Source organism: Calliphora vicina, chromosome 5 (assembly GCF_958450345.1).
Source record: "Calliphora vicina chromosome 5, idCalVici1.1, whole genome shotgun sequence".
Classification (NCBI taxonomy): domain Eukaryota; kingdom Metazoa; phylum Arthropoda; class Insecta; order Diptera; family Calliphoridae; genus Calliphora; species Calliphora vicina.
In genome coordinates, this window is record NC_088784.1 from 47533047 (window position 1) to 47556191 (window position 23145).

A 23145-nucleotide genomic window follows, 5' to 3' on the forward strand; every position below is an offset into this window, starting at 1 on the left:
TATGAAATAAACATATTAAGTTATTTAGAAAAATTAAGCTTAGTTAAAAAAGAATTTAATTTGATATTAAAAAAAATGAATTTGAAATTAAAAAGAATGAAACATAATTAAATAAATTGTATTAGACATGCAAAATATTGAATTTACATTGGAAATAGTTTAATTTGTTTTAAATTAAGTTTAATTTATTTTGAAAAAAATTGTGTTTGATTTTAAAATAATTTAATTTGATCCGAAAAACAGTTAATTTGAGAGTAAAAACCTATATATGTAAATATAAACATGCCTTTCATTTTCGTTGTCCATATTATATAAAAAACATTTTTTAATAAATTTTTAAAACGTTTTCTTACGTTTGGCTATTTTTTAAAAGAAAACTGTTTTTATATTTTTGAGCAAATGTCAAATGTTACCAGCGTTGCCAGGAAAATGTTGAAAAACAGAGTTGCATTAGCAAAAACTAGTTGTTTGTAACTACAGAGGCTCAAAATTATAATGGAACATATAATTTGTTTAAGTTCTAAATTACTTTATAGCCACTTTTATGCTAAAATCATAAAAAAATATATGTTTTATTAAACTAAATCGAAATAGAAAATATTTACAAAAAAAAGTTAGCATTGTTTCATAATGTTTACGTATTTAATCAAAACAATGGGAACACTGAAAAAATGGGCTAAAAGTAATAATGGAACACCCTGTTATTTCAATTCCAAATTCTATTAAAATATTTAAGATTGGTCAATTTTAAATAATATTGTTTCCACTGTTAAGTTTAAAGAGCATTAACGTTTTTTTATAATAATTTTAAAATGGCGCCACGTGGTGTTCAGACTTCACCAGAACTCAGGGAACTGATAAAAAAAATTGTCCAAGGAGGGAAAAACAATTCGAGAAATCGCCGAAATTGTGAATCGTGCACCTACAACTATTTTTAACATCGTTAAAAGATATAAAAATAGCAATGATTTTAAAAATAAATCAAAGCCTAACAAAAATAAAATCTTCTCTCATAATGACGAGAAATGGTTAGTGCGCCAAATTAAGCGGAATCCTCATCTAAGTGCACCAAAGTTGGCAGCAGAAGCAGAGAAATTCCTTGGCAAAAAAGCAAACCCAGAAACAGTTCATATTGTTCTTCGAAAGCACAATTATAATGGTAGAGTTGCTAGGAAAAACCCTTATATAAGCGACATTAACCAAAAAAATACCGCAACAAGGACTTTTCTTTCTGGAAACAGGTGCTGTTTACAGATGGAAGCAAATACAACGTTTTTAGGTCCGATGAACGCTCTTACGTATGGAGAAAAGCAAATGAAGAGCTGAAAAAAAATAATTTGCAACCCACAGTAAAACACGGTGGCATCAAAGAGGGATTTTATTTTTATCAAGATAACGATCCCAAGCATAAAGCTTATAGTGTGCGGTCGTGGCTTTTGTATAATTGCCCTCACGTTCTTGAAACCCCGCCACAATCACCTGACCTTAATATTATTGAGCACGTGTGGAGTTATCTAGAGGAAAAATTGAAAACTTACACAATTTCCAATCGCGAACAATTAAAAGCTGCTCTTGTCGCGGAATGGTCAAAAATCGAACCATCGTATTGTGAAAAGTTAGTAAAATCAATGCCAAAGCGCCTAGAATGTGTAATAAAGTCAAAAGGATTGCCTACAAAATATTAAATTCCATAAATTTAAGAATTTTGTTATAAAAACCATATATGTTCCATTTTATGTTTGACATGAATTTTTTGTTACTTTTGTTTTTTTGTTTTTTTGTTATTTTTTAGTATATAGTTTTAGATATGAATTAGTTTTTATTTAGTTCTAATAGTTAAGTAATAATAATGTGAAAATAAATTTAAATCTTTTATAAACTGATGTTTATTAAACTTTTTTTCTTTTGGTTTTTACAATTTTAATACTGTTCCATTATAACTTTGAGCCTCTGTAGTTTATCTCAAAAGCTAGTTACAAACCTGTTTTTGTTTTGTATGGATAAACAAGTTTCTCAAACTAGTTTATCACCATAAATAACTTATAACATGTTTATGGCGTAGGTGTAAATGCACTATTATATCATAGAAATAATTTTATGTCCGTCATAGAACTATTTTTTAAAAAAAAAATTATTTATCAAAATAACTAATGCATTCAATAATTCATTCCACGAGAAAACTCTTTCATTTTAAACAGGTGTTGGCTTTATCGTTAATAAAGAATTATAAAGACAATCAAAATTTCTTCTCCGATTGCTACTTGCTTCAAATAAATCTAATTCCCGCTTAAAATATTTAGCATTTGATTTTATATGTTTAGGGTTCTCTTGTTCAATATTGATTGAATATTATAATTGGTTTTTAAAATTTGTCTCCATTTGTATTTCGGAAACCTCATCATAATCGCTTTGAACAGATGAGGGAACATTGTGGTCAAATAGGTGTTCAAATATTTGCTGTCCATAACTTTTTAACATTGTGTTTTTATATTATAATTTATCTTATAATGTTGAAGTTTCTAGGTTCAATTTAATAGCATGAACCATTTTTGAGAAATCGTAGAATTTTTAGATACCAGCTGTTCATAAAAAGTGTTCATTACAGCAGCACCTATCAGAAAAATGGTTTCATTTCGGCTTAATGCTTCTACTGTATCGTTAATGGGGTTTAAAACCTCCACTAATATTTGAAACAAGTCATTCAACAAACAGAGATGGTATATTTAAATATATTGTTACGTTTTAACCTTTTCAAAACGCTGGTTTATTTCCTTTAAATAAACCGGATACTTTTGATTGCAAATAAAAGCCGTTTAGTAGTTTGAAAATTGTAACAACTCTTTATTTCTTTAAAATGTACAACAACAGAATTAAATAGCCACTCAATGTTTTTTTATACACGTTTATAAATTCTCAGAATTACAGACACAATTTATAATGTACACGAATTTACTTGAAAAACACAACACTCTTTAAGGCACTAAGTTGCTGTTTATTCGAACAGCGCCTCTGATAAACTCACTAACGACTGCAACCTCTGCCACTATTTATAACACTGCATTACCATCTAGAAAGCTCTTTAACTGTTAAAGTTCGAATATTCTAGATCATACGCCATCTGTGGTGTACTTTCTACAATGTTCTTTAACTGATTATTCGAACTCGAATACAGCGTTGCCAACTTACAATCAAATCAACTGAAAGCTTTTATTTAACAATGCCCACAGATATGTTACAGTTTTACAGCACTGTTACTTGAAAGCATTATGCTACTTTTAAATCAGCCGTTAAAATCGTTATATTTGAATTCAAGTACAATTTCGTAACAATATTAAAGTATTTTTAATTAGTTTTAAATTTCCCGTTTTTCCCGGTAAAAATTTTAAATTTCCCGGGAATTCCCGACAATAAAATTCCTGAAGAAAGAAGAACATCTGGGTTTTATCATATCGACAGAAGGGATAAAAACAAATCCGGGAAAAGTCAAAGCTATTCAGGAAATGCCACCTCCGTAAACCATAAATCCGATAATTTTTAGGACTCTCAGGGTTTTGCAGGCGCTTCATCAAAGATTACGCGAAGCTTGCAAATCCCCTAACCGACTTTCTAAGGGGCGAGGAGGGACGTATGTCCAAAATCCCAATATCACTTGATGATAGGGCCATAGAGGCCTTCGAAAAGATAAAAAACTCTTTTGCCTCAGAGGAAGTGATGCTCGCATTTCCTAACTTTGAAAAAGAATTTCACCTGACAACAGATGCGTCTAATTATGCTCTTGGAGCAGTGCTCGAACAAGATGGTAAACCTATAACATTCATATCGAGAACCTTAAACAAGGCAGAAGAACATTATGCCACCAATGAAAAGGAGATGCTTGCGATAGTGTGGGCTCTCAAATAATTGATAAACTATTTGTATGGTCCAGTATTAGTGAAGATCTTTACTGACCATCAACCATTAACATATGCTCTCAGAAATAAGAACACAAATAGTAAATTGAAAAGATGGAAAGCCATCTTAGAAGAGTACAATTATGAGATAATGACAAACTAGTAAAAATCCTGAAATCATACTTGAACCCTTCAGTAGCTAATCCTATTATGACCGAAGACCATATCCTAGGAACAATACAAGAGTTATTGTCAACCTACTTTCCTAAATTTCGCACAAAGTACACCAGGACTATGGTTAAAGATTTGACATCGGACATTGAACAAGAGACTGAAATTATTAACGAACATAGACGAGCACACAGAAACCCAAAGGAAAACAAAATTCAATTACTATAATTGTAAAGTATTTAAACTTTGTATGAATCAAATTCTTGTCACTATACGGAGATTGACTGAAAATGGGCGAGACTGAATTTTTTAAAGTAAATAGTTATTTTCAAATATCTGGAGTACTATAATTGTGAAATTCTTCAAACTTTATATGAATCAATTTCATATCACGACATGAAGTTTAACCAAATTGGGAAGAATCGGAACAAGGTTTAAGTCACCTACCACACAAAGGAAAATAAATATTTTCAGAACTATAATTGCGAGATTCCTCAAACTTGTCCGATAGCTCACCTATCATTTTACATAGTTTGGCTGTAAAATGGTCGGGATTGGATTAGTGGGAGTGACACCTCCCATACAAAGTATATAGTTAATTTCGAATATGTGGAGTAATTGTAATGTATTTAAACTTTGTATGAATCAAATTCTTACCACTGTACAGAGTATAGCTAAAATGGTCTAGATCTTTGTCTGAAAATTTGTCTTCAAACTTTGTCTGAAAATTTATTTTTTTATAATTTTACCTAATTTGTTTCACCTCATTAAAAAAATAGTTTATAAAATCTTTAAAATTTTTTTATTTTACTACGTAGGAGTAACGAAGCGTAGCGGGTTATTTAATAAAGTTTACCTATGTCAGTCCATAATTTAAAATTTATATTTTTAATCGCTTTTATCTGCTTTTTTATTATTTGAAGTAATAAATTCGACAAACTCAGTCCATTTCAATGGACCAACAACTCACCTTTAACTAAAGGTACAAGCATCCTAGAGCGAGTATCGTGCCATTTATTTTTCATGAAAGTTAAATAACGTTTACTAATGAGTTTATTGAAACTCATAGAAGTTAATGCACTAAGTACTAGGGTATTCAATTAATCGGTTTTCTGGTTTAATCGGTTAATCGAGCAAATAATTAATCGAGGTTTAGATTTATTCGGTTAATAATCGGTTAATTTAAAATTATTCGATTAACCGAATAATTTCTATTTTCATTTTAAATTTGAAATACAACAACGAATTTTGTGTACAAAAACATAAAAAAACAGCAAATAAGGTATTTGAGATCATTTTTGTAAACATATCGCCTATTTGCTGCAACAACGTCCTAACTTGAAATCCGTGTTTTATGAACTGAGTAATACAAAGTTCATTAATCTTTAATTTTGTGTGAAATTGTTTTTTTGTTGTAAACATCAAAATTAAAATTCATGTTTTCTCGTATATTTGATAAGTAAAAATTTGGGTTAAATACAGATTAGAAAGATATTAACATCTACTATTTATATTTCTGAAATCGCATGATTTGTTGAAAATTTATTTAAGAAATAGTAAAATGTCATAAAATATTCAAAGACGTTTTTCTCGAAACGACTTTTTTTGGATTATGACGTTGTTGCAGCAAATGAGCGATGTGTGAGTTTTTTAGGGTTTTAGTGAGATCTTCTGAAATAATATTTTATAAAAAGAATATAATTTAAACGATTTTTTTCTTTAGATTTAATAAAACTTTTCTTGGAAAAATACTCTCTCGCTGATTGTATATGTTGGAGAAATCAAAAGCATGATAAAGAATATTCCTTTTTGGATTGTTTTAGATTTTGATTAATTTAATAGTTTCGTTTAGTTATGGTAAAAGACTAATTTCAAAAAAAATTTCGTCTATACATGTAAATACAAACAAATTTTCAAAGACATGTAAATTAAATATGTCAGTTGTTATACATACTCACTAATCATGTTTATTGGATGTTCAAAAATATTTAATTTTAATTGTATTATTGAAATTTAAAGTGCAAAAAAAAAGGAATTTCGGTTAATCGGTTAATCGACACAAATTAATCGGTTTATTTGTTATTTGAAAATCGGCAATTTTAAATTATTCGAACAGTTAACCGTCCAAAATTAATCGGTTAACCGATTAACGGTTAATCGATTGAATACCCTACTAAGTACCTATGTATATTGTTAAATAGTGATATTCAGTTTTTAGAAAATACTATATTTCAGAAAATAAAGCATCCTTGTTTATCGGTTTTTCCAATTTTTGATTTTTTTATATTTTTTGTGGTAATTAATGAAAAAGTTTTTTTTTTTAAACGGGATAAATGGCGTCCCGTTTAGAGTATCGCCGGGACACGGGACATTCGACTCTATAACTGGTCTGTCCCGTCGAAAACGGGACGGTTGGCAAGTCTACACTTTTACTTGTTTTTGACTATGATTATGGGCCATTAGTTTTAACAATTTAGTATCATAGATAAATTAAAAGAAAAAATAATATACTTCTAATAAGATTCAAAAGCAAAGTTAAAAAACGAATAAGTTTTAAGGAAACAAAGTTAAAAAAGTTAAATAAAAATAATAGTTTTATAATTTGTAATTCTTCAAGTTTTCCTTTCAATTATGGCAAATCAAAACAACCTAATCAGACCACCAGTTTTAAATAACCCTCCACAACCCAAAATGTTGTAATACCAGATCAGGAAGCCAATATTGCAAATATAGTACGTAGAATACTGTTAGAAGAACGAGCTTCTCATAATGAACCAGAACCTAGAGTAGATTAGGAAATAGACCGCAGCAATGACCTAACGGACTTAGATAAAATACCTGACGTAGTAAGATCTCTTAGGGAATTTTCAGGTAACAGGACAAAATTTGGAGAAAAAAAAGTACGGAGAGAATACTAAAAATTTATGAACCTCTTAAAAGAAAAACAATACATTACAATTCAATTGTACTCACATAAAACCAAAAAAAAAAGTTTATTATAATATCTGGAGATCACTTGATACTATAACATTTAATATTAGCAGTATTCATGATGAAATAGAGTAAAAGAGCAATTAAGTGTCACAAAATTTTATAAATTGTGAGCGTACCTTTATAATTCGATGTCGATTAATATGTAAATGGGATTTGTAATGCACTTTTTAGCTTCTTTCTTTGATTGTTATATTTTCTATTATATTTTTTTTATTTTATATAAAATATACATATTTTAACCCTTTAATACATATTGTTGTCATTTGTCTACATTCCAGTTCCAATTAATTTTAGACGAATATAACCTTGATACTAATTCAGAAAAATCAAATCTGTGGACATTTGACTAAACGACTTCTCTCGAGATAAGACAATTTTACAGGATTTTTGTAGTAAATATAAAATTTGAATGCGCTTCTTTTGGTCTTATCGCCGTATTTCTATGACTTTTAGAACATAAGATACGCAATCGAAAAAACGACCTCTTTCAGGTTTTTCCCCAATTTCCATTTGACAAAACAACTTCTCTCATAGAATTCAAATCATTTTAAAAAAACTAGTAACTGCCTTTTGACAAAACAGCCTATCTCTATTTAGTTTTAGCACATTATTAACAATTATTTTTTGATAAAACAGCTTCTTTCGAAAGAAGTCGTTTTGTCAAAAGCAAAGACAAGTAGATTTTTAAATCAGTTGATCGCGAGTTTTCGTTTTGACAAAACGTCTTGTATTGACAGAGGTTCTTTTACAAAAACGAAAATTTAAAAAAGTTAAGTCTTATCTTAACATAAGTGCTTTTAAAAATGGAAAACAGAAGAAAAGAAGCTGTTTTACTACTTAATACTAGAATAAATAAAAATAAATTAAAATTCGTATAAATGAATGAAGTAAAAAACTTGAGGCTATGGCCAATAATGTGAAAAAAAGAACACGTAAATATGTCTTTGTTTTCGACCAAAGACCATAAACTAGAAAAATCTTTGGCTAAATATATGGTTCAAGTGATGAAAATACTTTGATTCCCAAAAATTTCGATGATGAGTTTGATACAGTGCATGAGCAAATTGAAAAAAATTAAGAAAAATTCATCCTTTTCAATATACCATACACACGACTGGGTAAATTTAATAACGGCTACAAATCGTTCATGAATTAAACCAAAACTATTTTTTAGATTTTATTGGTCTGATGAAAGATAGATACACATGGAGGAAATGCAACATTTCAGGTATTTATAAAAATAATTTTATTTATAGGCTACATTATATATTAACTTTTTACTACTTACATACATATATCTTTTTCAGGTAAAAAATTTGAGTGAAAATAGGTTCGATGGATGCAGTACGAGTAAAGTAAACCTGGAGTTTTGCAGTACAAATCATCAATAGACCCAGGATAGGCTTTTAAGCTCCTAGACATCGACTCGCGTCGTTTAAAGATGCAGATTCCACAATTGGTCGAAGTTACATGTCTCCATTCGTCGTATCACATAACAAAAAACGCGATTTGATGGATATGTTGCCACTGATAAATACCCATCTACACATTTTTTAAAGCATAAAGATCGTTTAAAATCTATCTGGATCTTGACGAAGAAGAAACTCAATAAAGTTTCACAAAGTAAATCGCAAAATATGATTTTTTACTGTTTTCTTCTTAAAATAAGATAATAGTATTATTTTATTTAAAAGTTAATTTTTATATTAAAATTCAACCTAATCAAATATTTACTGTTTTTAAAGAAACATTTTTATATTTGATTAATTATTTGGCTATTGTAACGAAAAAGTTGAATAATTTTTTTTAATAATACCGAAATATGTTTGTCAAATCAACTTCTTTCGACTTTTTTTTTATATTTCAATTTCACAAAACAACTTGTTTTTACATAAGCCGACTCTAATTTAATTAAAACAATTTTGACAAAACGATTTATATGATACAAGCTAATTTGTTTGCTAAAAATACATTTGACAAAAAAGCTTAAAATTTGTTATTGCTGTTTTAAAGAAAACTATTGCTCTTTCAAACAAAAGAAAAAGCGCTACTTGTTTATTGGATATTTGTCTATAATGTTTATATATAACATTTCTTTGATTTTCTACACAAGAACTTTTGTTAGTAGTTTTTACAGTTTTTTCGCTCTCCTGAAAAGTTGACGTTTTAGAAAGAAGCCGTTTTGTCAAATGTCCACAGAAATGGAGTATGGAAAGTTTCAGTTAAAGAAATTCTAAATCAAACTAAAGCTAAACTCAATATAATAAATAAAAATCAACTAAATATTTATGGAAAAATAAAAGTAAAAATCATGCATTTAAGGGTTAAAATTAAATTCATTTCCAAAACAAAAATATCAAATTTCATGAAATAATATCCAATTCAAAATTACCTCATATGGTTTAAAAAGAGAAAAGAAGTAAAAAAGTAGTTCTAATGTATTTTGTTTTTGGTGCTTTTTTTCTAATTTCTATAGAAAGTACTTTACATTGCGGATATCGCTATTATAGTGCATTTACACTATCAAACTAGTTTATGATCATAAGCTACTTTCATAAACTATACCGTTTACATCTGCATTTTAGGCAGTTAAGTGGTTTATTTTGCTGACTTCAATATAAAAAAATTTAATAAAAATATGGACGTTGTTAAGAAAAAACATTGCTGCACGTACATATATATGTAAATATAAACATGCCTTTCATTTTCGTTGTCCATATTATATAAAAAACACTTTTTAATAAATTTTTAAAACGTTTTCTTACGTTTGGCTATTTTTTAAAAGAAAACTGTTTTTATATTTTTGAGCAAATGTCAAATGTTACCAGCGTTGCCAGGAAAATGTTGAAAAACAGAGTTGCATTAGCAAAAACTAGTTGTTTGTAACTACAGAGGCTCAAAATTATAATGGAACATATAATTTGTTTAAGTTCTAAATTACTTTATAGCCACTTTTATGCTAAAATCATAAAAAAATATATATGTTTTATTAAACTAAATCGAAATAGAAAATATTTACAAAAAAAAGTTAGCATTGTTTCATAATGTTTACGTATTTAATCAAAACAATGGGAACACTGAAAAAATGGGCTAAAAGTAATAATGGAACACCCTGTTATTTCAATTCCAAATTCTATTAAAATATTTAAGATTGGTCAATTTTAAATAATATTGTTTCCACTGTTAAGTTTAAAGAGCATTAACGTTTTTTTTATAATAATTTTAAAATGGCGCCACGTGGTGTTCAGACTTCACCAGAACTCAGGGAACTGATAAAAAAAATTGTCCAAGGAGGGAAAAACAATTCGAGAAATCGCCGAAATTGTGAATCGTGCACCTACAACTATTTTTAACATCGTTAAAAGATATAAAAATAGCAATGATTTTAAAAATAAATCAAAGCCTAACAAAAATAAAATCTTCTCTCATAATGACGAGAAATGGTTAGTGCGCCAAATTAAGCGGAATCCTCATCTAAGTGCACCAAAGTTGGCAGCAGAAGCAGAGAAATTCCTTGGCAAAAAAGCAAACCCAGAAACAGTTCATATTGTTCTTCGAAAGCACAATTATAATGGTAGAGTTGCTAGGAAAAACCCTTATATAAGCGACATTAACCAAAAGAAGCGTGTAGAGTTCGCAAAAAAATACCGCAACAAGGACTTTTCTTTCTGGAAACAGGTGCTGTTTACAGATGGAAGCAAATACAACGTTTTTAGGTCCGATGAACGCTCTTACGTATGGAGAAAAGCAAATGAAGAGCTGAAAAAAAATAATTTGCAACCCACAGTAAAACACGGTGGCATCAAAGAGGGATTTTATTTTTATCAAGATAACGATCCCAAGCATAAAGCTTATAGTGTGCGGTCGTGGCTTTTGTATAATTGCCCTCACGTTCTTGAAACCCCGCCACAATCACCTGACCTTAATATTATTGAGCACGTGTGGAGTTATCTAGAGGAAAAATTGAAAACTTACACAATTTCCAATCGCGAACAATTAAAAGCTGCTCTTGTCGCGGAATGGTCAAAAATCGAACCATCGTATTGTGAAAAGTTAGTAAAATCAATGCCAAAGCGCCTAGAATGTGTAATAAAGTCAAAAGGATTGCCTACAAAATATTAAATTCCATAAATTTAAGAATTTTGTTATAAAAACCATATATGTTCCATTTTATGTTTGACATGAATTTTTTGTTACTTTTGTTTTTTTTGTTTTTTTGTTATTTTTTAGTATATAGTTTTAGATATGAATTAGTTTTTATTTAGTTCTAATAGTTAAGTAATAATAATGTGAAAATAAATTTAAATCTTTTATAAACTGATGTTTATTAAACTTTTTTTCTTTTGGTTTTTACAATTTTAATACTGTTCCATTATAACTTTGAGCCTCTGTAGTTTATCTCAAAAGCTAGTTACAAACCTGTTTTTGTTTTGTATGGATAAACAAGTTTCTCAAACTAGTTTATCACCATAAATAACTTATAACATGTTTATGGCGTAGGTGTAAATGCACTATTATATCATAGAAATAATTTTATGTCCGTCATAGAACTATTTTTTAAAAAAAAAAATTATTTATCAAAATAACTAATGCATTCAATAATTCATTCCACGAGAAAACTCTTTCATTTTAAACAGGTGTTGGCTTTATCGTTAATAAAGAATTATAAAGACAATCAAAATTTCTTCTCCGATTGCTACTTGCTTCAAATAAATCTAATTCCCGCTTAAAATATTTAGCATTTGATTTTATATGTTTAGGGTTCTCTTGTTCAATATTGATTGAATATTATAATTGGTTTTTAAAATTTGTCTCCATTTGTATTTCGGAAACCTCATCATAATCGCTTTGAACAGATGAGGGAACATTGTGGTCAAATAGGTGTTCAAATATTTGCTGTCCATAACTTTTTAACATTGTGTTTTTATATTATAATTTATCTTATAATGTTGAAGTTTCTAGGTTCAATTTAATAGCATGAACCATTTTTGAGAAATCGTAGAATTTTTAGATACCAGCTGTTCATAAAAAGTGTTCATTACAGCAGCACCTATCAGAAAAATGGTTTCATTTCGGCTTAATGCTTCTACTGTATCGTTAATGGGGTTTAAAACCTCCACTAATATTTGAAACAAGTCATTCAACAAACAGAGATGGTATATTTAAATATATTGTTACGTTTTAACCTTTTCAAAACGCTGGTTTATTTCCTTTAAATAAACCGGATACTTTTGATTGCAAATAAAAGCCGTTTAGTAGTTTGAAAATTGTAACAACTCTTTATTTCTTTAAAATGTACAACAACAGAATTAAATAGCCACTCAATGTTTTTTTTATACACGTTTATAAATTCTCAGAATTACAGACACAATTTATAATGTACACGAATTTACTTAAAAAACAACAACACTCTTTAAGGCACTAAGTTGATGTTTATTCGAACAGCGCCTCTGATAAACTCACTAACGACTGCAACCTCTGCCACTATTTATAACACTGCATTACCATCTAGAAAGCTCTTTAACTGTTAAAGTTCGAATATTCTAGATCATACGCCATCTGTGGTGTACTTTCTACAATGTTCTTTAACTGATTATTCGAACTCGAATACAGCGTTGCCAACTTACAATCAAATCAACTGAAAGCTTTTATTTAACAATGCCCACAGATATGTTACAGTTTTACAGCACTGTTACTTGAAAGCATTATGATACTTTTAAATCAGCCGTTAAAATCGTTATATTTGAATTCAAGTACAATTTCGTAACAATATTAAAGTATTTTTAATTAGTTTTAAATTTCCCGTTTTTCCCGGTAAAAATTTTAAATTTCCCGGGAATTCCCGACAATAAAATTCCTGAAGAAAGAAGTAGAACATCTGGGTTTTATCATATCGACAGAAGGGATAAAAACAAATCCGGGAAAAGTCAAAGCTATTCAGGAAATGCCACCTCCGAAAACCATAAATCCGATAATTTTTAGGACTCTCAGGGTTTTGCAGGCGCTTCATCAAAGATTACGCGAAGCTTGCAAATCCCCTAACCGTCTTTCTAAGGGGCGAGGAGGGACGTATGTCCAAAATCCCAATATCACTTGATGATAGGGCCATAGAGGCCTTCGAAAATATAAAAAACTCTTTTGCCTCAGAGGAAGTGATGCTCGCATTTCCTAACTTTGAAAAAGAATTTCATCTGACAACATATGCGTCTAATTATGCTCTTGGAGCAGCACTCGAACATGATGGTAAACCTATAACGTTCATATCGAGAACCTTAAACAAGGCAGAAGAACATTATGCCACCAATGAAAAGGAGATGCTTGCGATAGTGTGGGCTCTCAAATAATTGATAAACTATTTGTATGGTCCAGTATTAGTGAAGATCTTTACTGACCATCAACCATTAACATATGCTCTCAGAAATAAGAACACAAATAGTAAATTGAAAAGATGGAAAGCCATCTTAGAAGAGTACAATTATGAGATAATGACAAACTAGTAAAAATCCTGAAATCATACTTGAACCCTTCAGTAGCTAATCCTATTATGACCGAAGACCATATCCTAGGAACAATACAAGAGTTATTGTCAACCTACTTTCCTAAATTTCGCACAAAGTACACCAGGACTATGGTTAAAGATTTGACATCGGACATTGAACAAGAGACTGAAATTATTAACGAACATAGACGAGCACACAGAAACCCAAAGGAAAACAAACTTCAATTACTCACTAAATTTTATTTCCTCCAAGATAAAGAAAATAGTGAAACAGTGTAAAATATGTTGTGAAAACAAATACGACCGTCATCCAAATAACATAGTTTTAGAGAAAACACCTATTCCTCAATATCGAGAACAATACGTACACATAGACATTTACCATACAAACAATAGAGTTATTCTGACCGCAATAGATAAATTTTCCAAGTACGCCCAGCCAAGAATAGTCAAGTCAAGAGCAACAGAAGATATAAAACTTCCTTTGCAGGAGTTTCTAACTTCTTTTGGTACCCCGAGAATGTTGTTATTGACAATGAGAAATCCCTTAATTCAGCTTCTGTAACTTTTATGTTAGAAAATCAATTAGGAATTAAAATCTATAAAAAACCACCTTACGCAAGTTCTGTAAATGGTCGTTTCCATTCAACCCTAACGGAAATTATGAGGTGTATGAATGCTGAAAAAGTTTATAATTAGGGCCCTCTCCCTGGAGCAAAACTTCCCCCAGAGCATAACCACTGGATGGATCATCATAGTCTTTAAGAATTTTTATATCCATCGAAAACAATGGTGTAATGTAGTCATTAGGGTGGCCCTTAATAAACGAAAGTTGGATTTTGGCCATTCTCACCCCCCAGTTTGGTGAACATTACTAAACAAATCATCCTGAAAATATTCTAGGTAAATCGGTTGGGGTTAAGACGTGCCGCAAGCCTTCTGAAGTTTTGAGATGCATTTACAAGGGGATAAAATGCATTTTTTTCAGTTTTTGTAAAAATTTTGCCATTAAAAAATTACTTTTGTAATTTAATTTAAAAGAATCGAAATGTGTACGTAATTGTCGTTCTAATGAGATATAAAAAACAGAAATCGGTCAAAAAATGTTAAAGTTATTAAAAATTCGCCAGGCCATTAACGTGTCTCAGGCAACTAGAACAAGAAATGTAGAAACACAAGTAACATATTTTGATAAATATTAAAATAAAAGCTCATTTTTACTTAAAATATGTCCATATATACTTGTATATGAGTTTTTGTCTTCGTAGGATACCGTTAACCTATTCTTAGGTATGAACAAAAAAATAAAATTTTTTAACGGCAGTTTCAAAACTCTATTTTCAAATTTTTAAAAATTTTGTTAAACAAATTTCACAATTTTTTGATCATCTCATTGGGATTTATTAAGAATATAATAGGGAATAAAAATGTGAAAAAATTATGAAAATATCTCTTATAGTTTTTCCGTACCTGCGATTTACATTTTGAAATTTTCGAGAAAAAACAATTATTTGGCAATTTTTAGGCCAATGAGCTCTATTTCCTTATTCTTATGAATTTTAAGCCAAACTTTTTCAGAATATTATAGTCCAGATAATTCTAAATATACTCTGAAACTTTTACTAAAATCGGAAAACGTTAACCCTTAAATCGTGAAGGTCAAAAGTCAAATTTTTCAATATTTGGAATTTCTCTTGGAAAGATTTCGAAATGTTCGAAATGTTGTATATTTTTGGGCCGATTTTGATGAAATTTAAAAATTGTGAAATTTGTTTAACAAAATTTTTAAAAATTTGAAAATAGAGTTTTGAATCTGCCGTTAAAAAAATTTTATTTTTTTGTTCATACCTAAGAATAGGTTAACGGTATCCTACGAAGACAAAAACTCATATACAAGTATATATGGACATATTTTAAGTAAAAATGAGCTTTTATTTTAATATTTATCAAAATATGTTACTTGTGTTTCTACATTTCTTGTTCTAGTGACCTGAGACACGTTAATGGCCTGGCGAATTTTTAATAACTTTAACATTTTTTGACCGATTTCTGTTTTTTAAAAAAACTTCTCATTAGAACGACAATTACGTACACATTTTGATTCTTTTAAATTAAATTACAAAAGTAATTTTTTAATGGCAAAATTTTTACAAAAACTGAAAAAAATGCATTTTATCCCCTTGTAAATGCATCTCAAAACTTCAGAAGGCTTGCGGCACGTCTTAACCCCAACCGATTTACCTAAAATTTTTTCAGGATGATTTTTTTACTAATGTTCACCAAACTGGGGGGTGAGAATGGCCAAAATCCAACTTTCGTTTATTAAGGGCCACCCTAGTAGTCATTCGTTCCTTCAACATTGCGAGTTTTGGATGGAGGTTTGTATACAATGGAAAAAGAGTTTAGATGGGTTCGTTCTTCATGAGGATTTATTGTCCTGAATATCGATTGTATGTACTGTGGAGATCCATTTTCGAAATCTTGTGTTTGTTGATGAGATGATAAAATCTTATTTATTAATTTTTCCTTTTGTGACGCATACGAGTCATCTTGATTTTCAAATGAATGCGTTCTGGGTAAAGGTGATACATTTTCCTTTGTTGTATCTCTTTTTGGTGTTCCGAGAATTGGTGAGAGTATTTTCTTGTCTTCCATGAATTCAATGAATGCTGAAGGTTAGGTTAGGTTCCATGGGTAGCCACTCTTCAAGCAGCTCACTTGTGTCCATTCAAAACTGATCCCATTGTGATACCCAGGGGGTAAACATCTTGGTATTAATTATACGTCCGTTGTTTCCAGGCTAAACCAACCAGATTCTCTGATGAAAGAGTAGATTCGTCTAGGACTTATCCTTGATAGCTCATCTAAGCATGATAGGAATGGTGTTCCGAAGATACGTTCCCTCAGATTTATCAGAGCCGGGCATTGACAGAATAGGTGTGACACCGTCTCATCCTCTTCTTCATTATGGCAGCTCCTACAGTAGTCATTATACCGTAGGCCCAATCTCCTAGCATGTGTCCCAATTATACAGTGTCCTGTAATGAAGGTGACAATTAGCCTTATTTGCTCACGACGAAATTCCATAAGTAGATTCGTCCTGCTGGCATCATATACGGGCCAAGTAGACCTCGTTGTAACACAGGAAGACTCATTGGTCCACCTGCTTTGTGCAGATTCATATAGTGTCCGCTGAACAGCCATCTTGCATATAGCAAGGGAAATACCAGAACAGGGGTCGATCTCATCATCATCCATCATCGCCCCCATTTTGGCCAATTCGTCAGCTATACAATTACCCTGATTATCATCGTGGCCAGGGACCCATATAAGCGTTATCCTAGAATGTCTCGCTATCTCATTAAGGGATACCCGGCATTCCTCGGTTAACCTAGATGTCGTAAAGACACCCGCTATTCCGTTAACGGCAGCCTTGCTATCGGTAAATATACATATATCACCAGATATTTGATAAAACCTCAGCCAGTTGGATGCACGTTTAATGGCCGTAATTTCCGCCTGAAGAGCCGTACAGAAGTTAGGTAGCCTGAAATAGGATTTAATCCCATAGTTCTCAATAAAGAAACCACCACCGACCCTATTGCCCCTCTTTGAGCCATCAGTAAATACCCTTATGACATCATCAGGGGGTAAGAGTCCGCGCTGCCATGAATCCCTATTCGGGATCTTAATATGGAAATGCATATCGAAAAATGGTTTTGCGATGCAGTAATCGACATTACTATGTAAGTACCCATAGTAGTTCAGTATCTTAGAGTGCCCATGATCTTTACCATACCACGAACATCCAGCATTTAGTCTCACAGCAGAGTTGAGAGCCATTTGTATCACCATCAAATCAACTGGTAACCAGTTCAGGATAGTAAAAAGTGCCTTAGAGGGGGTAGTCCTTATAGCGCCTGTAATCAGTATCGCAATAGTCCTGAGAACTCGTTCCACAGCCTTACGGTGAGTAGCATTATCCAAGGCGTGCCACCACACCAACACTCCATAGAACAAGATGGGTTTAACAACTGCTTTGAAGATCCAACTGATACCCTTCGGCATAATACCCCAGTTTGTACCAATTGCCTTCTTACAGGAGTAGATGGCTACATAAGCCTTGTTAATCCTATTTTGAATATTCAAATTCCAGGACAATCTTTTATCTAGAATGATGCCAAGATACTTCGCATTATCTCTAATCTCAAGACTGATTCCATTCAGTCTAGGTGGTCTGAAGTCATCGATCTTATACCTCCTAGTGAAGAGAACCAGTTCCGTTTTTTGTGGGTTCACACTAAGTCCACTTGAAATACTCCACTCACTCAGTGTACTTAATGCTGATTCCATACAACTAGATATTGTATCCAGAAATTTACCAGATATAAAAACTGCAACATCGTCAGCATATGCGACTGTCTTGATCCTTCTGTTGTCCATCCTGATCAACAGGGAATTCATAGCCAAATTCCACAGAAGTGGTGATAAAACACCCCCCTGCGGGGTTCCACGATTGGCCACTTTTAAAACACTTACACCACCTAAAGTAGCACAAATGACTCTATAACCGAGTATCTTTTCGACTAGTCGGCGAACACATAGATCAATTCCCAGTTAATCCATCGCAGATAGGATGGCATCGGGCCTGACATTATTAAAAGCTCCTTCAATATCGAGAAAGGCAACAAGTGAATACTCCTTATGTATTAGCGACTCCTCAATGGAGCCAACTAGCGAATGTAGAGCTGTTTCCACAGATCTGCCTTTGGTGTAGGCATGTTGGGATTTAGAGATGAGTTCCGACGGAATGGTCATTCTCAGATATACGTCAATCACCCTTTCTAGGGTTTTCAGCAGGAAGGATGCAAGGCTAATTGGCCTATAATCCTTTGGTTTAGTGTGAGTCGCCTTACCACCTTTAGGAATGAAGACTACTCTGCATCTCGTCCACCATGTGGGGATATAGGTCCATCTAATACACGCTGTGTATATGCTAATGAGCCATGGTATAACTATTTCTTCGTTCTTTTGAAGATCAGCAGGAATAATGCCATCCGGCCCAGGAGATTTAAACGGGTCGAAGCTTTTGATTGCCCATTGGATTCTATCCCTGTTTATCGGAACAGAGTTATCACCCGGAGCAACAGAATCGGCAGCCCCATTCATAGTCTCATCATCGACTGGAAGGCAACCTGGAAAATGAGTATCTAATAGGACCTCAAGTGTTTCCTTACTATTCAGATTCCATCTACCACAGGGTTTCTGGATATAGCTTGGTACAACCGGTGAAGTTGATATAATTTTACGTAATCGGTTAGTCTCAGAGGATCCTTCCACGCCGCTACAGAAGTCCCTCCAGGCTTTCCTTTTCGCATTCCTCGTAAGGTTCTTAAAGTGGTTCACTGAGGACTTATATTCCGGCCAGTTACCCAGCCTCTTTGCCTCGTTGAACAATTTACGACACGCCCTTCTTGCGTGTGCAATCTCAGGGTTCCACCAGGGTGGCTTATTCCTACCCCTGCAGATATTCGGCTTACAGGCCAAATTAGTAGCTGATTGTAACGCTTCTGTAAGTGCCTCAACTGCTACCTCAATATCGTCCCTATTTTCAATAGTGGGCGGGTTTGGTAGAGACCGGGAGAGTACATCACTCTGCAACTCCCAATTGGTCTTCCTCCTATTTAGAATGGTATTATCACTCCCATAAGTTACACTGATATTGAAATCAATATATAGATGATCAGAAAAAGAGCAGTCGTCGGAGACAGCCCAATTGTTAATCATACTGTGGTGCTCAGCACTCACAAGTGTTAAGTCTAGTACCTCACTTCTGTTTGAAACAATGAAGGTAGGTTCTGAACCTCTATTAACTACTTCCAAACTACTATTAAGTATGAAACTGAAAAGACTCTCACCTCTTGTGTTGGTGTCGCTGCTATGCTGCGAGTTAGCGTCAGCACAGATAACCAAAGGTATCCTGGACTCATTCGCCTTTTTCACAGCACTACGGATATCATCGTTTGGTGGATGCTCCCCGTGGTCATGCGCCATGTAGCTGGATATCAGCCATAACAAACAGCCTTCATTAGTTTCCCATGAGACAGCTACTGTATCTTCATTACTGTAATCAGACAGAATGAAGATTTTCAAAGAGCTTTTAGCCATTATACAGGATCTAATTTTACCTGCGCCTTTAGCGAAGTAGAGCTTATAGCCCTTCAGACATAGTCCACAGATACGGTGCTGATGGACCCTAGGTTCCTGGACCATGACTAGCTCCTCCCCGTTCTGAGCAATTCGGAGGAGCAGTGCAGCTGATGCTGCTTTAGAGTGGTGAAGGTTTATCTGTGTCACCCTCACCATGCTCCATTTTTACAATAGTGACGTCGGCGTCCTCCTGGTCAGAATTCAGGAGGGCGTCCTCGTCCACCACCTCATCCATCCGTTCAAAGAATGTACCAACTAGTTCGGAGACTGAGTTGGTATCTTCAGTGTCGGCTGGATCAGTGGCGTCATTGCAATCCATGCCCTCTTCCGAGAGCATGGGCTTTACATCACCTGAGGATGTATCGCCTTTGTTGTCGCTACGATAGACACGCAGGATGATTGTACCAAATCCATAGTAGAGCTTCCCTTGTGCCTTCCTTATCGGCCCCAAAGAGTCCTTATTCAGGACAACGATCGCTTTCCTTGAAGAGCCCTCAGCGTCCGTAACCTTAACAACTTTCCAGTCTTGAGTTGGAAGCTGTAAGTTACAGCACTGAAGGATCTCCAAGATCTCCTCCGGGCTAGATGGCTCAGCTGGTATTTTAGCTATGGATCTAGGCTTTCGGGGTATCTCACTCACAGATACCACCTCAAGCCTAGACCCCGGCCAAACCTCACCCAGTGATGCGACGGCAGTCTTTAGTAGCAACGCTGAGCGTTCATCTACACAAGACATAAGTTTTACGTGACCCTGGTACCAACCAGCGTCATCGCATTGTGGAGGAGTGCCTGGGTTCTCTTTGAGAACTTTCCAAAACACCCCTACCAGTTTTTGCTTCACCATATCCCAATTCAATTGAGATATGGATCCGTCATTCGCACTCCGGTCGATAACCGCCCTGACAAGACTGTCTTTGACAATCTCGCTAAAGGACTTAGCTAACGACCTTTGTGCCGCTTTGGGACGTTTAGGTCCCGGTTGCTGGCTCTTGATCGCTGTATCCTCCTCTGAACGTTGCCGTTTAGGCCCCGCTGGTAATTCAGCAGAAGGAGGAGCGGTCTTGAGACCAGCAATATAGGCTTTCGCCCAGGAAAGCGAAGCTTGTTGCTCCTTAGAGAGATCCTCGACTTTTTTTGAGCCAAGTGCCTCAACAAAGCGGTAAGCGGAACGCCTGGTGGTAGCAGCCCTTCTAGCAGGGTTTTTATGCCTGGAGCATGGCCAACCCGAATCATCGCACTTAAGCCTCTACATCGCGTCAAGATGACTACCCATAGTAGATGAATGAATGCTGAAACTTCTTTTAAAACCGTTGTGCATGGGTATGACTCTTGAGTAACTTGCATTGAACAAATTATTGTTTCCACAGGTTTAGTAAATATGTACTTTAATCTAGGTTGATCCACAAAATACCAACATTTTTGAGCCATATTAAGAACAATACCTGCGTGTTCAAGAAAATCGGTACCGAGTAAAGTTATGTTTCTTGTGGCGTTTGGAAGGCATATAAACCTTATTTTACGTACTCTATTTGCCAATGAGTATATCGCAAATAGTTGACAAAACCATGTTTGTTGACACTGAACCATCGGCAAGAGTAACTTCTGCACGTACTTCCTCAAAACGACATATATTTGCAGTGAGTATTTTGGTAAGTTCTAGACTGGTAACACTGTTTTTGCTCCACTGTCAAAAATAGCTTCACCTTTAAGACCAAAGAATCCAACATGCGTTGTCGGTAATGAGTGTCAAATTTTAGTTGATGACAGCGAGTTAAATGCTAAATACTGTGGACTGGTTGATGCTGCTGGGTTGCCACTACAATTAGGACAGTTTGACCTATATAAACCAGGTGCACCACACCCATAGCAAGGAAACATTGGCTTCTTAACGAGCTTTTGTTTCTGCGGTTGATTTAAAAATAACTGTTGATTTTGATGATTAGCAAGAACTTCCAGCTTTTTTCCCTTAAGTCGGCAAAAACTGCAACGTTTAGAGTTACGTTATTGTATTCCATCGTCAGTAGAAGTAATTGATTTGAAATCAATTCCTCAAATGTTGTGACAGCTTCACGGCGAACACGATCTCTTATATTTATATTAAGAAGACCATATAACATAATTATTTGAATGTTTTCACTTGGGGCATCTTTAAGCTGCGAAAACAGGAGTCTCTTCTTGCACACAAAGCTGTCAGTCGCCTCTGCTGTATGCTGTTGGTTTAAAAAAATTCAGCATATATACGCCAGTCGGGTACAGGAGGTGTGAATGTCCTTCGAATAAGGTCTGTAGCTTGCTTGAAAGTTGATATGGCGTCTTTTACGCCAATCCACCAAGATGCAGCGTAATCCTCCAAAAGCAAAGGCATCCCACGTAATGCATCGAAATCGGAAATCTTTTCAATGTCCTTGAAAACACTTATTGCCGATAAAAATTCTTCGACAGCAGCTGGCTCTCTTTGCCCTTAAAAAGAGCAGTGCAATGGGAAAAAGAACCTCCTCTAGAGTTTACAGCCATTGAAGCCAGGATCTGTTGAAATTGCTCATCCGAAAAAGTTGCCATCTCTTTTGTGTTGTTGTTATTTTGTTCAAACTCTGTTGAAATTGTTTCGTTTTCTTCCTCTTCTCTGTTTTCTGGTGTAGCCTCTTCCAGGTCAACTATGTGGTCTTCTTCGTCAGAAGTGGTTTCTGAAGCCACTAAGTTGGGCACCAATGAAATAATCTTGTTTTTAAGATTATAGATTTTGTTCATTTGAAGAACATGTAAAACGCACTGTTTAAATCAAAACTACTTTTCCTTATGAACTTCCAAAAAATGTCTACTCGTCCGGTAACTTAATGCTGAACAGAGATAGTCATTGGTTGAAGGCAGAAATCAAAGTGACTTTATAGTGTATTTACACCGAAGCGAAATCTAGTAAATATGAGATTTTGAGACAAATCTAGTTATTTTGACAAGATTTCCCATACAAAATGAAATCTACTTCGAGACTAGATTTTGGGGAAATCTACTTAGTACCAAGTGATGCAACCGTAAATTTCCTAATAATGGACTATAAAATACAGCTCTGTACAAGAAAATTTGACAGTTACAAATCAAAAAAATAATATAAAAAGTGCGGAAAATAAAAGGTAATACACATGAAAATACAAACTATAATATTAAAAATTAACTTATTTTCAGCAAACGCACCTACAAAAAAAACTGTGGAGCCCTGATGAAGAGGCTCTTCTTATGACCCTCTGGGGTGATAATATTGGAGGTCTGAGAGGATGTAGGAGAAATAGCCACATATTTGAAGAAATGGCAAAAGGAATGCAAAACAGTGGTTTTCAATTTTCTTCCGAAGAAATAAGGGTGAAAATTCATAACTTAACTATTAAA

The 23145-nt window shown here is 33.5% G+C and overlaps 1 protein-coding gene across 1 annotated transcript in view; it reads right to left on the minus strand.

Annotated features, from left to right (window-relative positions):
* The window catches only part of LOC135961223 (uncharacterized), a 29085-nt gene extending 9363 nt beyond the window's left edge, over nucleotides 1-19722 (minus strand). The window contains exon 1 of the mRNA XM_065512718.1: nucleotides 18693-19722. Within this exon, the coding sequence (XP_065368790.1) occupies nucleotides 18693-19722 (1030 nt within the window). The remainder of the gene's footprint in view (nucleotides 1-18692) is intronic.
* Nucleotides 19723-23145: the final 3423 nt, after the last annotated feature.